We start from the raw sequence: 18993 nt of genomic DNA on the forward strand, positions 1-18993 counted from the left end.
CTTGGTTCCTGGTACAGCTAGCACATGGTTAGGCCTGACCCTGGTTCCAGCCAGGCCTTGCCAACTGCCATTTTCAGGCAAGGACCGCGGTCCCTTTAGTGTAGCGACAAGAGTAGGAAAGTCTTTAGTGCTAGCTGACCTTGTTGGACTATTGCTCCCAGTCAGTTCTCTTCAGGCACTGCCAACCCTCCTGGCTGCAGCTGCCCAACTCCACTGCCCATGACATCAGTCTCTCCCGCTGGCTCTACATCCATCTCAGACTGCACCCTCCTAGTCTGCTCCGGGATGTTTCCCCAACTCTCCCAACTACCGTTCACTCACCAGCCCTCCTGGATCCCCCCTGGAGATTTGCCTGGTAACACTAGCTTCCCTTGTCCTTCTCAGTTCCTCTCTGTGCCTCCTGTCCAGATCCTTATTTGTTTCTCAGCAAGGCTCCGACATGCACCCGAATCCCTCAGGCCCAAAGTCACCCCGCCCGCCCCAACCCCCAGATTGGGGAATGCCTCAAAGGCCCAGACAACATAGGGTTCCATCCCCAGCTTCTTTCAACCAATAACTCCTCCCCAGCTGGGCTGACTCCAGGTATTTAAGGAGGACTGCCCCATGCCTTTCCAGGTTGGGGATTGGTCAGGGCTCTTTAAAACACCCCAGACAGCTCCACCTCTCTTCCCCCCTCCTTCCAGCCAGAATCCTCCAGAAGCAGAAGGGAGGTAACCTACCTAAAGTAGAGAGTCATCTATATAATATATTGTTCTTCAAAAAGTTTCTGTACTTATAGAGAGATAGTCTCTTTCTCTCTTTCTTTCTTTCTTTCTTTCTTTCTTTCTTTCTTTCTTTCTCTCTCTCTCTCTCTCTCTCTTTCTTTCTTTCCTTCTTTCTTTTTCTTTCTTTCTTTCTCTTTCTTTCTTTTTCTCTTTCTTTTTCTCTTGTGTAATATCATTCATTCTCTTACAAAGGGAAACCGACTTACTTTAGATCAAGTCTGCTATTGTTTCCAAGAAATGTCTGTTTGTTATAAAAAAAAAAAAAAAAAATTCTTCTCATGAAATCTCACTCTTGTTATCTTCATTGGCCCGGCTTTCCTTCCTTCCACTCCGTTTGGGGGTCTCAGGCGCTAAGCCATTGTTATGTATTGACAGGTCTGCAGCTTCCTGCCTGAGAAGAGCTGATGCATAGGATTTCAGTGCTGAAGGAACATGCTGACCTCTCCTATGAGAAAATGCTTGTTGCTTGGCTTCCATGTGATCCTATGGCTTTGATACTTTTTGCCTCATTCTGCTGGAACCTTTCTCTGACTTTGAATGTTGCATGCATGTTTCAAGTTGAGGACTCAAAGCACTGCAGGCAGAGAAAACCAGCAAACTAACATATATTTAGAAAGAGGTCAGAAATGACCATATGTTTATCTCAGTACAGGTGTATCTTAATGAAATATAAACATATAAGAGACAAACCTTTTAATTCAGCACTTTTGTTATTAATTATTAGCACATATATATTTTTTTTATTTTTAATCTCGCAAGCATTCCAAGTCCCTGAATTTGACTTGGTATCGGCCTCTTGCAATCTCTGTACAAGCAGAGCTCAGACAGGAGAAGTGAGAAACAGCCAATGCTTCATATGCTGATGAGGAGAGAGCAGTGTGCGCTTGTGAGTAGTGTGCAGGAAGCCAAGAAAAGGTGTGGCCCTCGGCAACCTGTCATAGTGAACGGGGCTGACGGGTGCACCTAGCTACTGAGAACGGCAGCAGAAATGACTGTTTGCAGGGTATAGAGACATAATAGTTAACTGATTCCTTTTAAAAAAAGATAAAAATCAATCATATAATGTACCTGCAGTTTCTAGTTTTCGTTTTTGCATGTTTCCTGCTTCTGTGATGTACAGAGCCAATACAGGGCAGTGATGGTTTGGAAAACTAAACTGATTGGTGCTGAGGGGTTTTAAACACACAGTAATCACACCTCCTTGATTAGTGACCACAGAGAGAAAGCTCCCAGTACTGTGGTCATCAGGAAACAGACAACCAGGAAGTATGGAGATCAGAGAAGAATTGCAGCAACTTGAGAGCAAAAACCAACAATGAGTACATGATAACAGCACTGCATTAAGGTAAAGGAAGCTATTAAGCTAAAAAAAAAAAAAATTTCCTCTACAAACCCTTTAAGCAGGCCATAGATAAGTCAAAAAACTAACAAAGGTTGTCAGTTCTTTTTTTTCGTATCATTAGTGTGCCAGTTGCGAGACACTATTTTGGTGTCGCAATAGAAAGTGCCAATTCAACATGCTTGATTTTCGATGGCACAATAGTAAGCAAAATTTCACCTTTTTTTGATCAACAAAACATTTGGTTTTCGACTCGTCTATGGCCTGCTTTAGTGTGGAAAATAGTTAGGGCCAAACAAACTAGCTAAGGGGATGGTAAACATGCGCTCCTGGGGGGTAAGATACCTGATGCTTCAGGATCCCAGAGGAGGCTGGTGGCATTTATATTCACTTCAGCGAAAATAACCATAGCGAGAAACTGGAAGTCTTGCCATTTGATCAACTTAAACATAAATTGTCCTGGCTTATGTTGAATGAGCGGCTAACGGCAATCACGCAGGACAAGATGGAACAGTTCCATAAAGTTTGGGATCCATGGATCGGTTACTTAACTGGTGATCCTGGGTCGAGTGGCTCTTAGGTTTATCTTGTGGATTATTTTTAAGGAGCACGGAGCCTCAACTCTCCCCCTCCCCCCCCTTCTTTCTTACCCCATTGTCTCCTTTCTTGTCATTCCCCAAGGGGAATAAATCCCCCCCCCCCTTTTTTTGTTTTTTGTTTGTTTTTGCTTTTACTACCTCCCTTTTACATATCTGAAGTGTTGTTTAATAGCGTCTAATTTGCCAATTGTATGATATGGGAGGTGGAAACCCCAATAGGCATTGGCACTTCGTGATGTTAAACAGATTGTCAAATCGTTACTTATAGTAAGTTACGCTGGTATGTATTTCTTTCTGTTTGTGAAGAAAATTAATAAAAACTATTGAAAGATAAGGGGATGGTAAACGGGCAACAGGCAACCAATCGGACAGGTCCACGTACACTTACTGTGGCAGGGCGGCCGCTCTGTGTAGAATCACGTACTTGGGCACGCACCGCCGGCGATCTCCTCCCACGCTGTGTCCAATCAACGGGTCTGGTGGACTCAATGTCCACCAGGACCCGCCGATCGTTCGAGGCAAGTAAACAAGGCCGATCAGCGTTCTGTGACAAGGGAAGGCAGTGATCTTGTGTTTCTGCTAATCAGAAATATGCATCTCTGCCTTCCCACAATAAAAGCACCTCCCACATAGTTAGAAACACATTTAACACTTTGATCGCCCCTGACGTTGGCCCCTTCCCTACCAGTGTCCTTAGTAGAGTGACAGCACTGATCACTGTATTAGTGTCCCTGGTCCCCAAAAAGTGTCAGGTGTCAGACTTGTCCGCCGCAATAGTGCAGTCTCGCTATAAGTCCCTGATTGCCGCAATTTCTAGTCAAAATATATCCCATAATTTGTAGACGCTAAAACTTTTGCGCATATCAATATCATATTTTTTTTTATTTTTTTTTTTTTCTAAAATTTTCATTTGGGCTTCTAATATAGACTACAAGTTTCAACACACATTACACAGGTATGGCCCACTGTTGTCACCATCAGGTAACCTGCCTGAGAAATGGTGTTCACGATTTGCTGGAGTGCACATAAACTGGAAGGGCCAGATCCACGTATCGTGTTGTAATTTTAGGCAGGTGTAGCGTATCGTAGTTGCGCTACGCCGCCGCTACTTTGAGAGGCAAGTGCTGTATTCACAAAGCACTTGCCTCTAAAGTTACGGCAGCGTAGCGTAAATCTCCCAGCGTAAGGGCGCGGAATTCAAATGATGAACAGGGGGGAGTGTTTTATGTAAAATAAGCTTGACCCCATGTAAATGACGCTTTTTTCATACGGCGCATGCGCACGCATGCTCAGTATCACGTTAAATTTTCAAATTAAATTACGCCCGCTCAATGCCTAGACGACGTGAACGTAATTTACGCAAAGCCCTATTCACGAACGTTTTACGCAAACGACGTACACAACGGAAAATTCGACGCTGGCCCGACGTCCATACATAACATTGCGTACGCCTCATAGAGCAGGGGTAACGTTACGCCGAAAAAAGCCTTACGTTAATGACATAAAAAAAATGCGCCGGACGTACATTTTTGGATTGGCGTATCTAGCCAATTTGCATACTCGACGCGGAAATCAACGGAAGTGCCACCTAGCGGCCAGCGTAAATATGCACCTTAGATCCGACAGCGTATTAGACGTACGTCAGTCGGATCTAGCCCAGCTTCAGGCGTATCTTGTTTTGTGGCTACAAAACAAAGATACGCCGGAGCAACCTAGAAGTTACGCGGCGTATCAATATACGCCAGCGTAACTGCTTTGGATTACAAGCATGTTTCTAGAACGAATTATGCTTGCAAACCAAGGTTTTACTGTACTTTAAATTTTTATTTCAGTTTACTGAATGCTCCAAATCACACAGCATCAAGTTCCATGTTTTTTGTTGGTAGTGACCGTCCGCAGCAACGCAACCCCCACCCTCCTGCCTATGTGACGATTCTTTCATTTGCAAAAGCGTGTTTTCATCTCAAAGGGCTCAGGGAACTCTGTGAGTCACGGCGTTTATAGACAAATAATCCCTTTTCATTCTGAGGAGTGACCTGGGCGGATGTTTGCTATCGGCACAAAGAAAATCAGCAAAATACTGAAAAAATTTGAATGTCAATAGTCTTCGTTTCCAGTTCAATCTGGTTTTCTTTTGGTGGCAAAAAAAACATTTAACTGAAGGAAAGGGGTAGTTTGGGGTTGACTTTCATAGATGTGGGTTTTTTTTTATTTATTTTTTATTATTGTGTTTTGCCCTTTTTCTTGTGACCGCATTCATTTACCTTTACTTGTGTTGCATTCATGTGAGATGTAGGCCTCATGTACACTGCTGGTAAACGGACGTTTAGGCTCTGTTCACACCTAGGCGTATATACGCCTGAAGCGCGACGCCGCAGCAGCCCCTAAGACGCTGGAGGGATGATTTTACATTGCCCTCTATGGAGATGGTTCACATCTCCACGCCGAACGCCTGCCGCCTGAAAACAAGTCCCGTACCTTTTTTTTCAGGCGGCGTTCGGCATAGGAGATGTGGACCTGGGGGTAAGCTGCATTCACAATCGCTGCGTTTTTTGTCGCCGCAAATTGCGGTACAAAACGCTGCGATTAGGTACGCCAAGGTGTGAATGCAGCCTTAGGAGCAGTTGGGCGTTTTTCAGCTGCCCCTGAACTCTCCTCTGTTATCTTGTCAGTACATGTATTGCTAGCATCTAATATATATATATATATATATATATATATATATATATATATATATATATATATATATATATATATATATATATATATATATCTCTCAACGTGTGTATGTATGTTCCAGCATCACGTCCAAACGGCTAAAGATATTAACATGAAACTTGGCACACATGTTACTTATATGTCAGCAACAAACATAGGATAGGTGGTTTAACCCTTACCCACCCCCATTTGCCATGGTCGGGGTTTTCCTTTAAAGTCCCATTCAACTCTATGGGAAATACATGTTACTTCATAACTTCCAAACGGCTGTAGACATTTTGATAACACTTGGTCACATGTTACTTATATGTCCACTTAAACTATAGGATAGTTAATTTATCCCTAACTACCCCCATTTGTGAGGGTCGGGGTTTTTGTTTAAAGTCCCATGCAAATCAATGGGAAATGTATGTTCCCACATAACTTCTGTACGCCTGGAGATATTTCAATAATACCTGGTACACATATTACTTATATGCCAAATAAAAATATATGACAGTTAAATTAACCCTTACCTACACCCTTATATAAAAGATGGGTATATTTATATTACTATGATTTTCCTCCCCAAAAGGTTAAGATAGGAAGACTGGGCAACGCCGGGTATTCAGCTAGTATACAATAATATACAAAGTGGTTGGAGGGAAGCTATAGAATGGCAAAGATGTTTTTATTACAAATTATGTGAGCAGACTGCAGTTCTTCTAAGGATTGCTGACATAGTCTATCAGGAAACAAAGCATCTATAATAATTTATGTATAGTCAGGAAGATGTTTTTAGTTGGCAGCAGTCCTCCTCTGGGTTTACAGGAACAGGCCACATCACCAAGGCTGGGTTCACGTTGGTGCGATGTCAGACATTGCATGCGATTCACACTTCTGTGCAAATCAAATGCGATGCGAAGTATGGCTGAATTTGCATCACGTTCGGACCATACTCTTCCTTCCTTCCGCGATCTGATTTCTGTCCGAATTGACAGTTCGCACTGCGATATGCAAACCAATCTAGGGGTATCATGTGACCTGACACAGTGATTGCCACTGCTGTGTACAACAACCAGCACACTAAACTCAGAAATTTCTTTCTGTGCAGCAATCAGTATTTTGTTCTTTTAGCTCTTGTAACAGGAAATGGTGTAACTGTCTGTTTTTCCTGTTTTTGGTTTCTAGGTTTTGCTGAGTCAAAGTGATTCATCTTGTATTATGAACTCGGGTGGCAAAGGAGGTGAATGGTCACTAAGGTAAGTACTACACGGCTGTGCTTCAAACAAATGGATGCAGGTGCCAGCTGCTTCGTGACTTTGTCGCCCTCTGCCTGGCATTGGAGGGTAATGAGGGTAGGTATAAGGAAGGGAAATGGGATAGGGGAATCTGCGCTAGGTGAAAGCAATAATAAAGCAATTAAGGGTGGGTCCCGGGAGGGACGTCCTGCAGCTGTACACAAATGTTTAGATACAAAAACAAAAAAAAAAAAACGTATGGAAAAAGACAGTGCAGCGCTGCACTGTCTTTTTCCATGGGTAATGAGGGTAGTTTTCCTTATCATACTTCTTCCAGGGAAGCTGATTGCAGGGCCTGATGACTATCTGCCGATACACAATAGCAGCAAATATTTGCCTTCCTTCTTTATCACTGATTCTGAAAATAAAGTCAAAGTAGTTGGTGATTCATTGTATAGTCCAGACACACACGGCTCTATAGCAGACGATACCTGGGTTAATGAACAGGGATCAGCAAGCGGGAAAATCACCCAGCAAATGTTTATGCAACAGCCTGTGGTTCTGTGCTATCAGCCTTTTTTAGGGACCCATTCAAAGTGAACCCCCCCACCCACTAATACTAATCATCTTATTGATCCCCTGTCACTCACTTGCCCTTTCAGAAAGGAGATTTGATGCAACAAAGCATCGTTAAATATTGGAAATGGGATTTTCCTAAATAAATCAATGTCATTCAGTTAATGTTAGACCAGGGATAGGTAACCTAGGGCACGTGTGTCAGGGCAAGCACACATTGTCATTTTCAGTAGCACCTGGAAGACCACGTGGCCTATGCATGGACCCATACTGGCCCACTAGAGGATCTTCCTATGGGCCCCTGTACCCTTCAAATACAGCTTCACTGCCATAGGCTGTAATTGACAGCTCGCTAGGTTATCGGTTGCAAAGCCTGGCCTGCGCCTATCCACCTTCATAATGTTTCAGAGAGGCCTGCCTAAGATCACTGATATTTAGCTAAAAGCCCTCTTAGTACCACCATAGACTCCTGCGGCTGCAGAAACCCAACTGCCTATTTTCTTCACCTTTTTTATAGTGGAATTGCCAGCTACAGCAGGTATGAATGTGGAACTCTTGTGTTTATGGTGGTGCAGGAATAAGAATTGATATGCGGTTTGAATGTGCAGGAACTGGGTTTAAGCCTGAGACTGAAGGTGCAGGAATTGGGACTGATCTGAGGTCTGTGGGTGCAGGATTTGGGTCTGGTCTGTGGGTGCAGGAACTGGGGCTGATCTGAAGCTTGAAGGTGCAGGAACTGGGGCTGATCTGAAGCTTGAAGGTGCAGGAACTGGGGCTGATCTGAAGCTTGAAGGTGCAGGAACTGGGGCTGATCTGAAGCTTGAAGGTGCAGGAACTGGGGCTGATCTGAAGCTTGAAGGTGCAGGAACTGGGGCTGATCTGAAGCTTGAAGGTGCAGGAACTGGGGCTGATCTGAAGCTTGAAGGTGCAGGAACTGGGGCTGATCTGAAGCTTGAAGGTGCAGGAACTGGGGCTGATCTGAAGCTTGAAGGTGCAGGAACTGGGGCTGATCTGAAGCTTGAAGGTGCAGGAACTGGGGCTGATCTGAAGCTTGAAGGTGCAGGAACTGGGGCTGATCTGAAGCTTGAAGGTGCAGGAACTGGGGCTGATCTGAAGCTTGAAGGTGCAGGAACTGGGGCTGATCTGAAGCTTGAAGGTGCAGGAACTGGGGCTGATTTGAAGGTGCAGGAACTGGGGCTGATTTGAAGGTGCAGGAACTGGGGCTGATTTGAAGGTGCAGGAACTGGGGCTGATTTGAAGCTGCAGGAACTGGGGCTGATTTGAAGCTGCAGGAACTGGGGCTGATTTGAAGCTGCAGGAACTGGGGCTGATTTGAAGCTGCAGGAACTGGGGCTGATTTGAAGCTGCAGGAACTGGGGCTGATATGAGGTCTTGTAAATTGGAAAAATTGGTTTCCTCTATTCCCCCCCCCCCCCCATCAACATACTGACAGTTTAAATGAAACCTAATGAAATATTACATCTTAAAGTGGAGTTCCACCACCCAAAAGTGGAACTTCCGCTCATCTTATTCCCCCCTCTGGTGCCACAATTTGACAGGCATCCTTTCCCACTTGTGGGAGTCCCTGCCGTGGAGCTGCGACGTCACTGCAGGGCTCCCTCCTCCTCCCCCGGGCCAATAGGAGAGAGGAGCAGGGCCTCGCGCATGCGCAGTAGGGTTCCCGGCGTGAAGCCGAAAGGCTACACTGCTGGGTTCCCATACCCGCAACGGCGGTGGAGCACCCGACAGCTGATGGAAACATCAGCTGCGGTGCCGAAATTGCTGGACTCCAGGACAGGTAAGTGTCCATTTATTAAAAGCCAGCAGCTGCAGTATGTGTAGCGGCTGGCTTTTAATGTGTTTGTTTTTTTTTTTTTTGGCAGAACACTACTTTAAGATAAAACCATTCGTTAAATACCATATTTTAGACTTTGATGTAATCACTGGGTCCCTGTCCTCTACGCAAAGCAGGAAGATCATGGCTGGTGGGAGGGTCTGGCATGGTGATGCCATGCTGTAGCTTCCTGAAGACATTACAGCATGCATCAGTACTGGTCTCCAGCGCCCTCAACCTTTATGCACGGAGTGGGCTGGCTCTTGGAAGGAGTTATACAATTGTATTGAAGGGTGGATGTTAGACTGGAGGAGTGGGTGTTTTTAGGCAGGCTGTACATGCAGTTTTAGCGCTTAATGACTTTATTGGCCAGTTTTAGCGCTTAAAGGGGTGTTCTGGGGGGGGGGGGGATTAAAAGCCAGCAGCTACACGTACTGCAGCTGCTGGCTTTTAATAAATGGAAACGTACCTGTCCTGCAGTCCCTCGATGTCGGCACCGCAGCTGATGTTACCATTAGCTGTTAGGAGCCCCACGGTGACATCGCGGCCAGACTCCTGGAAGTGGAAAAGGATACCTGTCTTTGGTAGGTATCCTGTCCCCCCCCCCCCCCCCAAAAAGGTGCCACTTGTGGCACCAGAGGGGGGGGGGGGAATCCGATAAGCGGAAGTTTCACTTTAGGGTGGAGCTCCACTTTTATGACTTTATTAGCCAGTTTTAGCGCTTAATAACTTTATTGCTTTTTGTATTTGCATGCAGGCTGCTCTAGGGCATGCCCACATATAATGCTGAGTATGTAAAATAAAAAAAACTAATCCATTGAATAAAAAGGGGCGGGCCAGGGACAGTCCTGCTCGGGAGGAGAGAGCTGGATGATGCTGGGGTTTAGATTTAAAACCCATCTTTTCTGCATGTGACAAGATGTGTATCCACTGCTACAATATTTGGGGATTACAATGTAGGATATTAAATGTGTGTTAAGAAAATCTTTCCACGAACCTTCAATTAGACTTGTAGACAATGTAGACATCACCAAAAAGAATGTATTGTATTTTATTCTGTATTGTATGTAACTTATTCTATAACTGACACTGTTGATTTAGCAATAGCGGCTCCCTGCACTGCCTGATATAAAGTTGGCCAGAAGAGGGCGCACCTGCTTCTCTTGACTAATAAATATCATGCAATTATGACCGACCAGCGAGTAAACGATGTTAACAGCTAAAATTGGTACTCAGTGTTGATACAAGCTTATTGATTTGCTGATTTAAATCTTGTAAATTCCTACTTCTGTAACTTTAAATGTTGTGATTTCCAGATACCTGGATCATTGTGATATGCTGCTTGGTCCGATTCTCCCTTGAATCTTCCCCCATGATCCGGTCGTCATGCTGGCCTTCACACCCCATCTCGTCGTCAATTTGCTGTTCTCTACTCTGCTCTTGGTTGATGCCTCAGCCTCAGGCTCCTCAGCATGTGTACCCCAGGATATACCCAACATGACAATAGATGTCGAAAATTCTGTCACTAATGGTGCCCGCTTTACTGATCCTATAAACGCTGCAAATGCAGAGGAGTGTGTGTCTGCGTGCTGCTCCAAGCTAAACGGCGTAGGTGAGTATGCCTACAACATGGTGTAATATTGCGGGCACAGGTTTGGGCTGACCAAAACTCCACTTTCATTAGAACTTTGGAAAATGTTATGGCTACACAAGTTATTTTTTTTTAAACCCCTTTCCCATTGATGAGCTTTCGCCATGCTGGAATGCACCTTTCTAGTGGGACAAAAGCGCATCAAAATGATTTCCTCTTAAATTCTATGAGACTTTTTACATCGCACTGCGTTTTGTGCCTCTGTTTGTAAATCCTGCATGCTGCATCTTTACATGTATTGTAAGATGCCAAACGCCCCAACTTCTCCTTCCCCGCCATGGATGACCATCATGGCAGGTGTCAGAATAGACCATGGCAGGAGAGCAGCGAACATTCATTCACTGATCTTCCATGTGAAGGACAACACCCGAACCAATCGGCTCTGATCACTTTCAGGTTCAGCGCTGTCATTCCACAGCCTCTGTGGCTGGGAAATAAAGTAAGCACGTTATTTGCTTGATTATCTTCAAAAGAATGTCTCCTTAAAGAGAACCTGTCACTTCCACTATGCTATCACAATCCTATGGCCCATCAGACCCTTGGTGATGGCAATAAAGTTAAAGGGGTTGTAAAGGTACAATTTGGTTTTCCCTAAATGGCTTCCTTTACCTTAGTGCAGTCCTCCTTCACTTACCTCATCCTTCCATTTTGCTTTTAAATGTCCTTATTTCTTCTGAGAACTTCCTGTTCTTTTTGTCTGTAACTCCACACAGTAATGCAAGGCTTTCTCCCTGGTGTGGACTGTCATGCTCGCCCCCCTCCCTTGGACTACAGGAGAGTCAGGACGCTCTCTACATTGAAGATAGAGAAAGTAGCTGTATGTTAGTGGGTGTCCTGACTCTCCTGTAGTCCAAGGGAGGGGGCGAGCATGACACTCCACACCAGGGAGAAAGCCTTGTATTACTGTGTGGAGTTACAGATAGAAGAATAGGAAGTGAGGATTTCTCAGGTGCATTTTGGTGTGCTCCGTCCTTCCACCACCCCGACCCCAAGTGTGAACCACAACAAAGTGCAATGTGATAGATATCAAGAATTATTAATACATGCACATTTCAATATGCTAGTGTAATATACAGTGCCTTGCGAAAGTATTCGGACCCCTTGAACTTTGCGACCTTTTGCCACATTTCAGGCTTCAAACATAAAGATATAAAACTGTAATATTTTTTTTTTTTTTTTTTTTAAGAATCAACAAGTGGGAATGAAATTTATTGGATATTTCAAACTTTTTTAACAAATAAAAAACTGAAAAATTGGCCGTGCAAATTTATTCAGCCCCTTTACTTTAAGTGCAGCAAACTCTCTCCAGAAGTTCAGTGAGGATCTCTGAATGATCCAATGTTGACCTAAATGACTAATGATGATAAATAGAATCCACCTGTGTGTAATCAAGTCTCCGTATAAATGCACCTGCACTGTGATAGTCTCAGAGGTCCGTTTAAAGCGCAGAGAGCATCATGAAGAACAAGGAACACACCAGGCAGGTCCGAGATTCTGTTGTGGAGAAGTTTAAAGCCGGATTTGGATACAAAAAGATTTCCCAAGCTTTAAACATCCCAAGGAGCACTGTGCAAGCGATTATTGAAATGGAAGGAGTATCAGACCACTGCAAATCTACGAAGACCTGGCCGTCCCTCTAAACTTTCAGCTCATACATGATTGTGCCCCACTTGTTGATTCTTCAAAAAAATTAGTTTTATATCTTTATGTTTGAAGCCTGAAATGTGGCAAAAGGTCGCAAAGTTCAAGGGGGCCGAATACTTTCGCAAGGCACTGTATAATATGCATAGAACATACATTTCATATAAAAAGTCCAATAAGATGGGGCCGTAATAAACTTGTGCAGATCCACTGGAAGCTGTTTGCACCGACTTCAGTGTAACATCACCAAAACAGAGCAGATACCATTTTGTTTACCAAAACATTTGACTTTATTGGACTTTTTGTATGAAATTTATTTACTGCACTAGTACTTTGGATGTACATATATTAATTATTCTCACTCTCTATTACATTGCACTTTACATTACATCGGATCAAATCACAATTGGGTCTAAGCACACATAGAGCAGAGTGGACTAAATCCCTCAGCTCACAGATCCACCTCCACCTTACAACCCTCAAGGTTTTTCACCTGAATGCATTCTATGCATTCAGGTGAAAAACCTCTTTAGGCCCCTTTCACACTGGGGTGAGAGGTGCTATTTTAGCGGCGCTTTACCGCTAATTTTGCGGCGTTATTCGTCCGCTAGGGTTAAAAGGGTTAAAACCGCCCGCAGAGGCGCATTGCCGGCGGTATAGCCGCACTGTCTCGTTGATTTCAATGGGCAGGAGCTGTATACACACTGCTCCTTCACCGCTCCACAGATGCGGCTAGCAGGACTTTTTTTTTTTTTTCGTCCTGCCAGTGCACACCACTCCAGTGTAAAGGCTTTCACACTGGAGAAACAGCAGCCCCTGTTTTAGGTTGGTTTGCAGGCGCTAATTTTAGCACAATAGCGCCTGAAAACCACCCCAGTGTGAAAGGAGTCTTAATGTAGCAGCCCCCCAGTGCACCCGGTTTTACCTGCCTGAACCATGTTTTTCCCGCTCCAGGAACGAGCACACCAGCTCCAGCCTGCGTCTCAAGTCCTCATTGGATAGATTGATAGCAGCACAGCCATTGGCTCCTGCTGCTGTCAATCAAACCCAATGACGGCGGGGCCGAGTCCTGCTGTCTGTGTCAAGACGCAACAGCAGGACACTAGAGCCCTGGGGGAAGAGTGCTTCTCTGGGGGCATTTGAGAAGAGGAGGCGGCAGGAGTGCCACTGAGGGACCCCAGATAACGAGGATTGGGCCCACTCTGTGCAAAACTAGCTGTACAGAGGAGGTAAGTGACACCTTTTAGATATCCGTTAACGTGTGCGAAAAAGTCTCTGGCAGCGAAAGGGTTAAATGAATATATAGGCTTCCAATGGCTCATCTTCTTGTTAAACTGTTAGCTGCCTGACAGTCATGCTTATCCAATGGCTTCAATCATTTTAGTCATTTACAGCTCTGCCTTTGGAGAGGTTGTAAAGGTTTGTTTTTTTATTTTCTAAATGGGTTCCTTTTAAGCTAGTGCATTGTTGGTTCACTTACCCTTTCCTTCGATTTTTGATTTCTCTTCTAAAAAAATGTTTTCTTTGTCTGAATTTCTCACTTCCTGTTTCTCCTCCGTAAGCTTGCCCCAATCATCCGAGCCGTTCTAGCTGGGGGTTAGTCAGCCAGAACAGCTTACTGAGGATGAACAAGAAGTGAGAAATTCAGACAAAGAAAAAAACATTTAGAAGGGAAATGGAAGGAAAAGGTAAGTGAACCAACAATGCACGAGCTTAAAGGAACCTATTTAGAAAATTAAAAAACAAACCTTTCCAACCCCTTTAATGGCTGCATACTTGTTGCAGGTCAGTCACTAAGAAGTAGCCATGTATCTATTATTTTCAGGAGAAAGTCCTCATTGGAGATCTTCATACAGGTACAGATGCTACAGTAAAGAAATCTGAACATGTGATTATTCTTTCTAGGTGATGCAACCTGCAACCTTGCTGTGTATGACACCCGAAGCAGCAACTTGGTGCAAAATTGTTACCTGTTCATGTGCCCGGAGACTGAATCCTGTCCCATGTCTCCCTCCCCAGGGGTCTTCAGTTACTCCTTCTGGACAGGTTGGTAGAGAAGACGCTTTACTGTACAATCCCAATTCCTTGTTCTGTTTTATGTTTATTAACCGCTTCCCGACCGTCGCATGTACATATACGTCGGCAGAATGGCACGTACATGCACATTGGCGTACCTGTACGTCCCTGCCTAGACGTGGGTCGGGGGTCCGATCGGGGGCCCCCCCCCCCCTGCTACACGCGGCGGTCGGATTCCCTCGGGGAGCGATCCGGGACGACGGCGCGGCTATTCGTTTATAGCCGCTCTGTCTCGATCGCTCCCCGGAGCTGAATAATGGGGAGAGCCGTATGTAAACATGGCTTCCCCGTGCTTCACTATGGCGCTGCATCGATCGAGTGATCCCTTTTATAGGGAGACTCGATCGATGACGTCAGTCCTACAGCCACACCCCCCTACAGTTGTAAACACACACTAGGTGAACACTAAATCCTACAGCGCCCCCTGTGGTTAACTCCCAAACTGCAATTGTAATTTTCACAATAAACAATGCATTTTTTGCTGTGAAAATGACAATGGTCCCAAAAATGTGTCAAAATTGTCCGATGTGTCCGCCATAATGTCGCAGTCACGAAAAAAAATCACTGATCGCCGCCATTAGTAGTAAAAAAAAAAAAAAATATTAAAAATGCAATAAAACTATCCCCTATTTTGTAAACGCTATACATTTTGCACAAACCAATCGATAGACGCTTATTGGGATTTTTTTTTTTTTTTTTTTTTTTTTTTATACCAAAAATAGGTAGAAGAATATGTAATCGGCCTAAACTGTTTTTGGGGGATATTTATTATAGCAAAAAGTAATAAATATAGCATTTTTTTCAAAATTGTCGCTCTATTTTTGTTTATAGCGCAAAAAATAAAAACCGCAGAGGTGATCAAATACCACCAAACGAAATCTCTATTTGTGGGGAAAAAAGGACGCCAATTTTGTTTGGGAGCCACGTTGCACGACCGCGCAATTGTCTGTTAAAGCGACGCAGTGCCGAATTGTAAAAACCCCTTGGGTCATGTAGCAGCATATTGGTCCGGTCCTTAAGTGGTTAAGCTCTAAAATACAATCAATTCTGTTTTTCTTCACGAGGTAGCATGTAGAAACTCTTCTTTCTATGATCTCTTCAGCTCTTTTGAGTTTTACCATTTCTGGAGTTTCGCTGTAAGCAGTCATTTAGTAGCTGTCTAACATTTCAGGTTTTTCTTTGAACATTTGAATCAGATGCTACTGAAATTCTTTGTTTTCTGATGATTTGTGTGGACTCAGTTGTGAATTAATTTATTTCATTTCAGAGAAAGGAAAGGGTAACCCTGACAAAACGGAGGAGGATTTGCTGGACATCTCTAAGGATAATGGCAAGGCGCAGAACTCTCCTGGTAAGAAGGTGAGCCCTGCTTTCCAAGCAAATGACTTTGCAGAGCCAGAATCTGAGGAAGAGTTGAGTGAACATGACTCGGTCAAGAGCCCTCCATCTAATGTTCATTCTCAGAGCAAGACAGATGAGGTTGAACACGTGACTAAGGAGGACAAAGCTGAAACCCCTGACCGTATCGCCTCCAAGTTGCTTCATCTAGCCAACAACATAGACAAACGGTTGGAGAAAATTGAAGCCAGCTATAAGGAAGCAAAAGACTCCAAGTCTGTTGAACTTTCTGTCTCACCTACAGATGAGAAGTCTGTGGTAAAACCAACGCCAAGATCCAGAAACAAAGAGCCAAATACATTTACTTCTCATACGAAGGACACAAAATTTAGCAAAGTTATTAAGAAAAAACCTGAGAGCCTTGAGGGCCATTACCTGACACCAGAGCTCAGAACCTTGGCTCCATCTTTTAGGACTTTACACCAAATTAGCACTGCTGCCCACCGTCCTGTTCCAAACACAAAACCCATCTTCAACCCTTCCACCATTCCATCAAAGGAAAGTAAAGTTGCCAAAAAAGCACCAAGTTCAGGTACAAAGGACACCAAGGTTCTTGGTCACAATAGTGTCAGTTCTTCCAGCACAGACGCAACTGTGAAAAACATGCGGGCCGGTCACTTCATGATCACGACTCAGGTTCCAGCCACCAGTGTTGCCCATCAAGCCAAATCTGCCCTTGCGGTAACTCGACACAATCCTTCACGGACTTCGCTCTTAAATGCTGCCAAATCTACCCTCAAAGATGGTGACCATCCTTTTACTAGCAAGGAAGTGCAGGAAGCTGATCGATCAGTTTCAGAGCTGACTTCACCAGAACAGGATCCTCCTGCTGAAGATACCCCTCAAAATCTTGACTCTCTTGATACCCTTTCGCATGTTGGTGACAAAAGTGGTTTGGTGGCTGCTCTAGTATTTGGGGTAATGTTCCTTGTGTTGGTCATTGGACTGGTCAGTCACAAGGTATCTGAGGCACGGCGCCGCCACCAGTACACCAAACTTGACTATCTAATCAATGGAATGTATGTCGACACTTGAGGCGTGCTGTTCCAATATAAGTTGACCAGAAATCAGAATAGAAAACACACAGTAGCTGCATGGTGCAGTTTTCATCTTGACTTCTACAATTGAGAGTTTTTATAAGGCAGCCATGATGGACACCAAAAGGGGACCTGTCATGATAACCGTTGCTTTTTACAGAGGCTCTTATTGCCTGCCTGAAGTGGTGCTAAAGGCCAGAGCTAACCTATGTAGTGCCATGACTAGCACTGCTACAGCAGTCAGGACATATGAGCCTTAGTTGGGGCAGCTTAAGAAGAATTCCAAGTATGGATATTTTTACATAGCTACATTGTATATCCTATAGGCACATACCATATGCGATACATGTGGGATCTCTCTAGAAGCTGGAAATCACTGTAGTTGACACTGCTTCTACAGTGATCTGCACTAGCTTCTGGGTCTTGTGCCGAGGACCTGGACACAGGAAGTTGCCTGCTCAGCACCAGTGCCATTCAGAGATGACTTTGAATTTTCTTAAGGATTTTTCTGATTTGGACAAAGCGGAGAGGTGCAGCAGTAAGGGCATACTCTCCACGTCAGAGACTGCATTGCATTCATTAAAAATCTCTGAATAAGGCCTGTGCTGCTTGGGTGACCTCTTTTATTCACATTACAGCCGTGTGATGTGGGCTCTGGAAGCTAGTGGATGCCTACTATAGCAATTTTCAGCTTCAAGGGGGATTTTACTGATATGGTAAATGCATAGTCACATGGTTTATGCTGGATCAAAGCAACTATGTAAAAATATCCATACCTGGAATGCTTCTTTTACTATGACAAAGATTTAGGGACTTTTTTTTTTTTTTTTATTGGTAATAGCGGCGATCTGCGATTTAGTGGGACTGCAACATCTGACCCCACACTTTTTTGGGGGACCAGTGACATTATTATATTGATCAGAGCTATAAAAATGCACTGATCAATGTAAAAATTACACTGGCAGGGAAGGGGTTAACAGTAGGGGGCGATCAAGGGGTTAACTGTGTTCCGTGGGTGTGTTCTAACTGTAGGGGAATGGACTGGCAGGGACATGACAGAAATCACTGTTCCCGATTACTGGGAACAGTAGATCTCTGTCAGGTTTCCTGTTAGAATGGGGATCCGCCTTGTTTACAAAGGCAGATCTCCATTCTGCCCCTGTAGTAGGCGATCATGGGTCGCCGGCGGACATCGAGTTTGCCCGACCCGCGGGCACACTCTCGCAGCGTGCAGTGGGAGCATGCCATCGCGCGCCCGCCCACTATCGCGCCTGCGCAAGCTGACATACAGCTTCGGTGACTTGAGCAGGAGAGCCAACCTGCCGTATATCAATGGTGGCTGGTCGGCTAGTGGTTAACGTGTATGTCTCTTTAACCACTTACTATGACATGTTTAATCTTTAAAAAATAAATCTAAACCCACGAACAAAAAATGTAATATTTCCCCCACTCCCCTTGTAATGGAGATGAAGTGTAATGGCGACAACTATGGCTCCCTATGTGGAGTGAGCATAGATGCCCAGGGACTGGAAAAGTCATTTGCAAGATTGCTAAGTGAAAATAAAAGAACAAAACCTTAAAAAAGAAAAACTCATACAGAAGCCTCTAAGGACTAATAAAGTGCAATATATAAATTATTTTTATGGGTTTTTAAACTGTCACTGAAGAATTATATGTGAATTAAATCTGCTTTAGCTAAACAGTTCAAAAATAAGTAGCAAAGTTGATCAAACTGTTTCTTATTTCTCGTGAATGGCTGACTTCACGGTGCTTGTACAACAGGCATGGAAGGAGCACACACATCACTTCAATCATAAATAAGCCATAACAGTAGCTGCGTATGTGTCTGAATACACTGAGGTTTATTTACTGAAAAGTACAAAATCTGGTGCAGCTGTGCATGGTAGCCAGTCGGCTTCTAGCCTCCAGCTTGTTCAATTAAAGTGGTTGTTAAGCCACCAAGTTAAATTAATACCATCCCCTCTGTTAGACAGGAACATGTCTCCTAGTGCCTGTGCGTTCTATATTAAAATTGTTTAAAAAATAAATAAAAAAATAAGACTTCTGCTTGTTTTCACAGTGCCTCCCAGCACTCTGCTCTATCCTCTTTGTCTGACTGCTCCAGTGGGCAGGGCCAAGC

General features: G+C 44.2%; 1 protein-coding gene across 2 annotated transcripts in view; it reads left to right on the forward strand.

Annotated features, from left to right (window-relative positions):
• Positions 1-17661, forward strand: part of MANSC1 (MANSC domain containing 1) — a 33217-nt gene extending 15556 nt beyond the window's left edge. For both annotated transcript variants that reach the window (XM_040345374.1, XM_040345375.1), the window contains exons 2-5: positions 6591-6661; positions 10367-10662; positions 14248-14388; positions 15686-17661. In XM_040345374.1, the coding sequence (XP_040201308.1) occupies positions 10437-10662; positions 14248-14388; positions 15686-16851 (1533 nt within the window). In that variant the 5' untranslated portion in view covers positions 6591-6661; positions 10367-10436 and the 3' untranslated portion in view covers positions 16852-17661. The remainder of the gene's footprint in view (positions 1-6590; positions 6662-10366; positions 10663-14247; positions 14389-15685) is intronic.
• Positions 17662-18993: the final 1332 nt, after the last annotated feature.

This window comes from Rana temporaria, chromosome 3 (genome assembly GCF_905171775.1).
Source record: "Rana temporaria chromosome 3, aRanTem1.1, whole genome shotgun sequence".
NCBI lineage: Eukaryota > Metazoa > Chordata > Amphibia > Anura > Ranidae > Rana > Rana temporaria.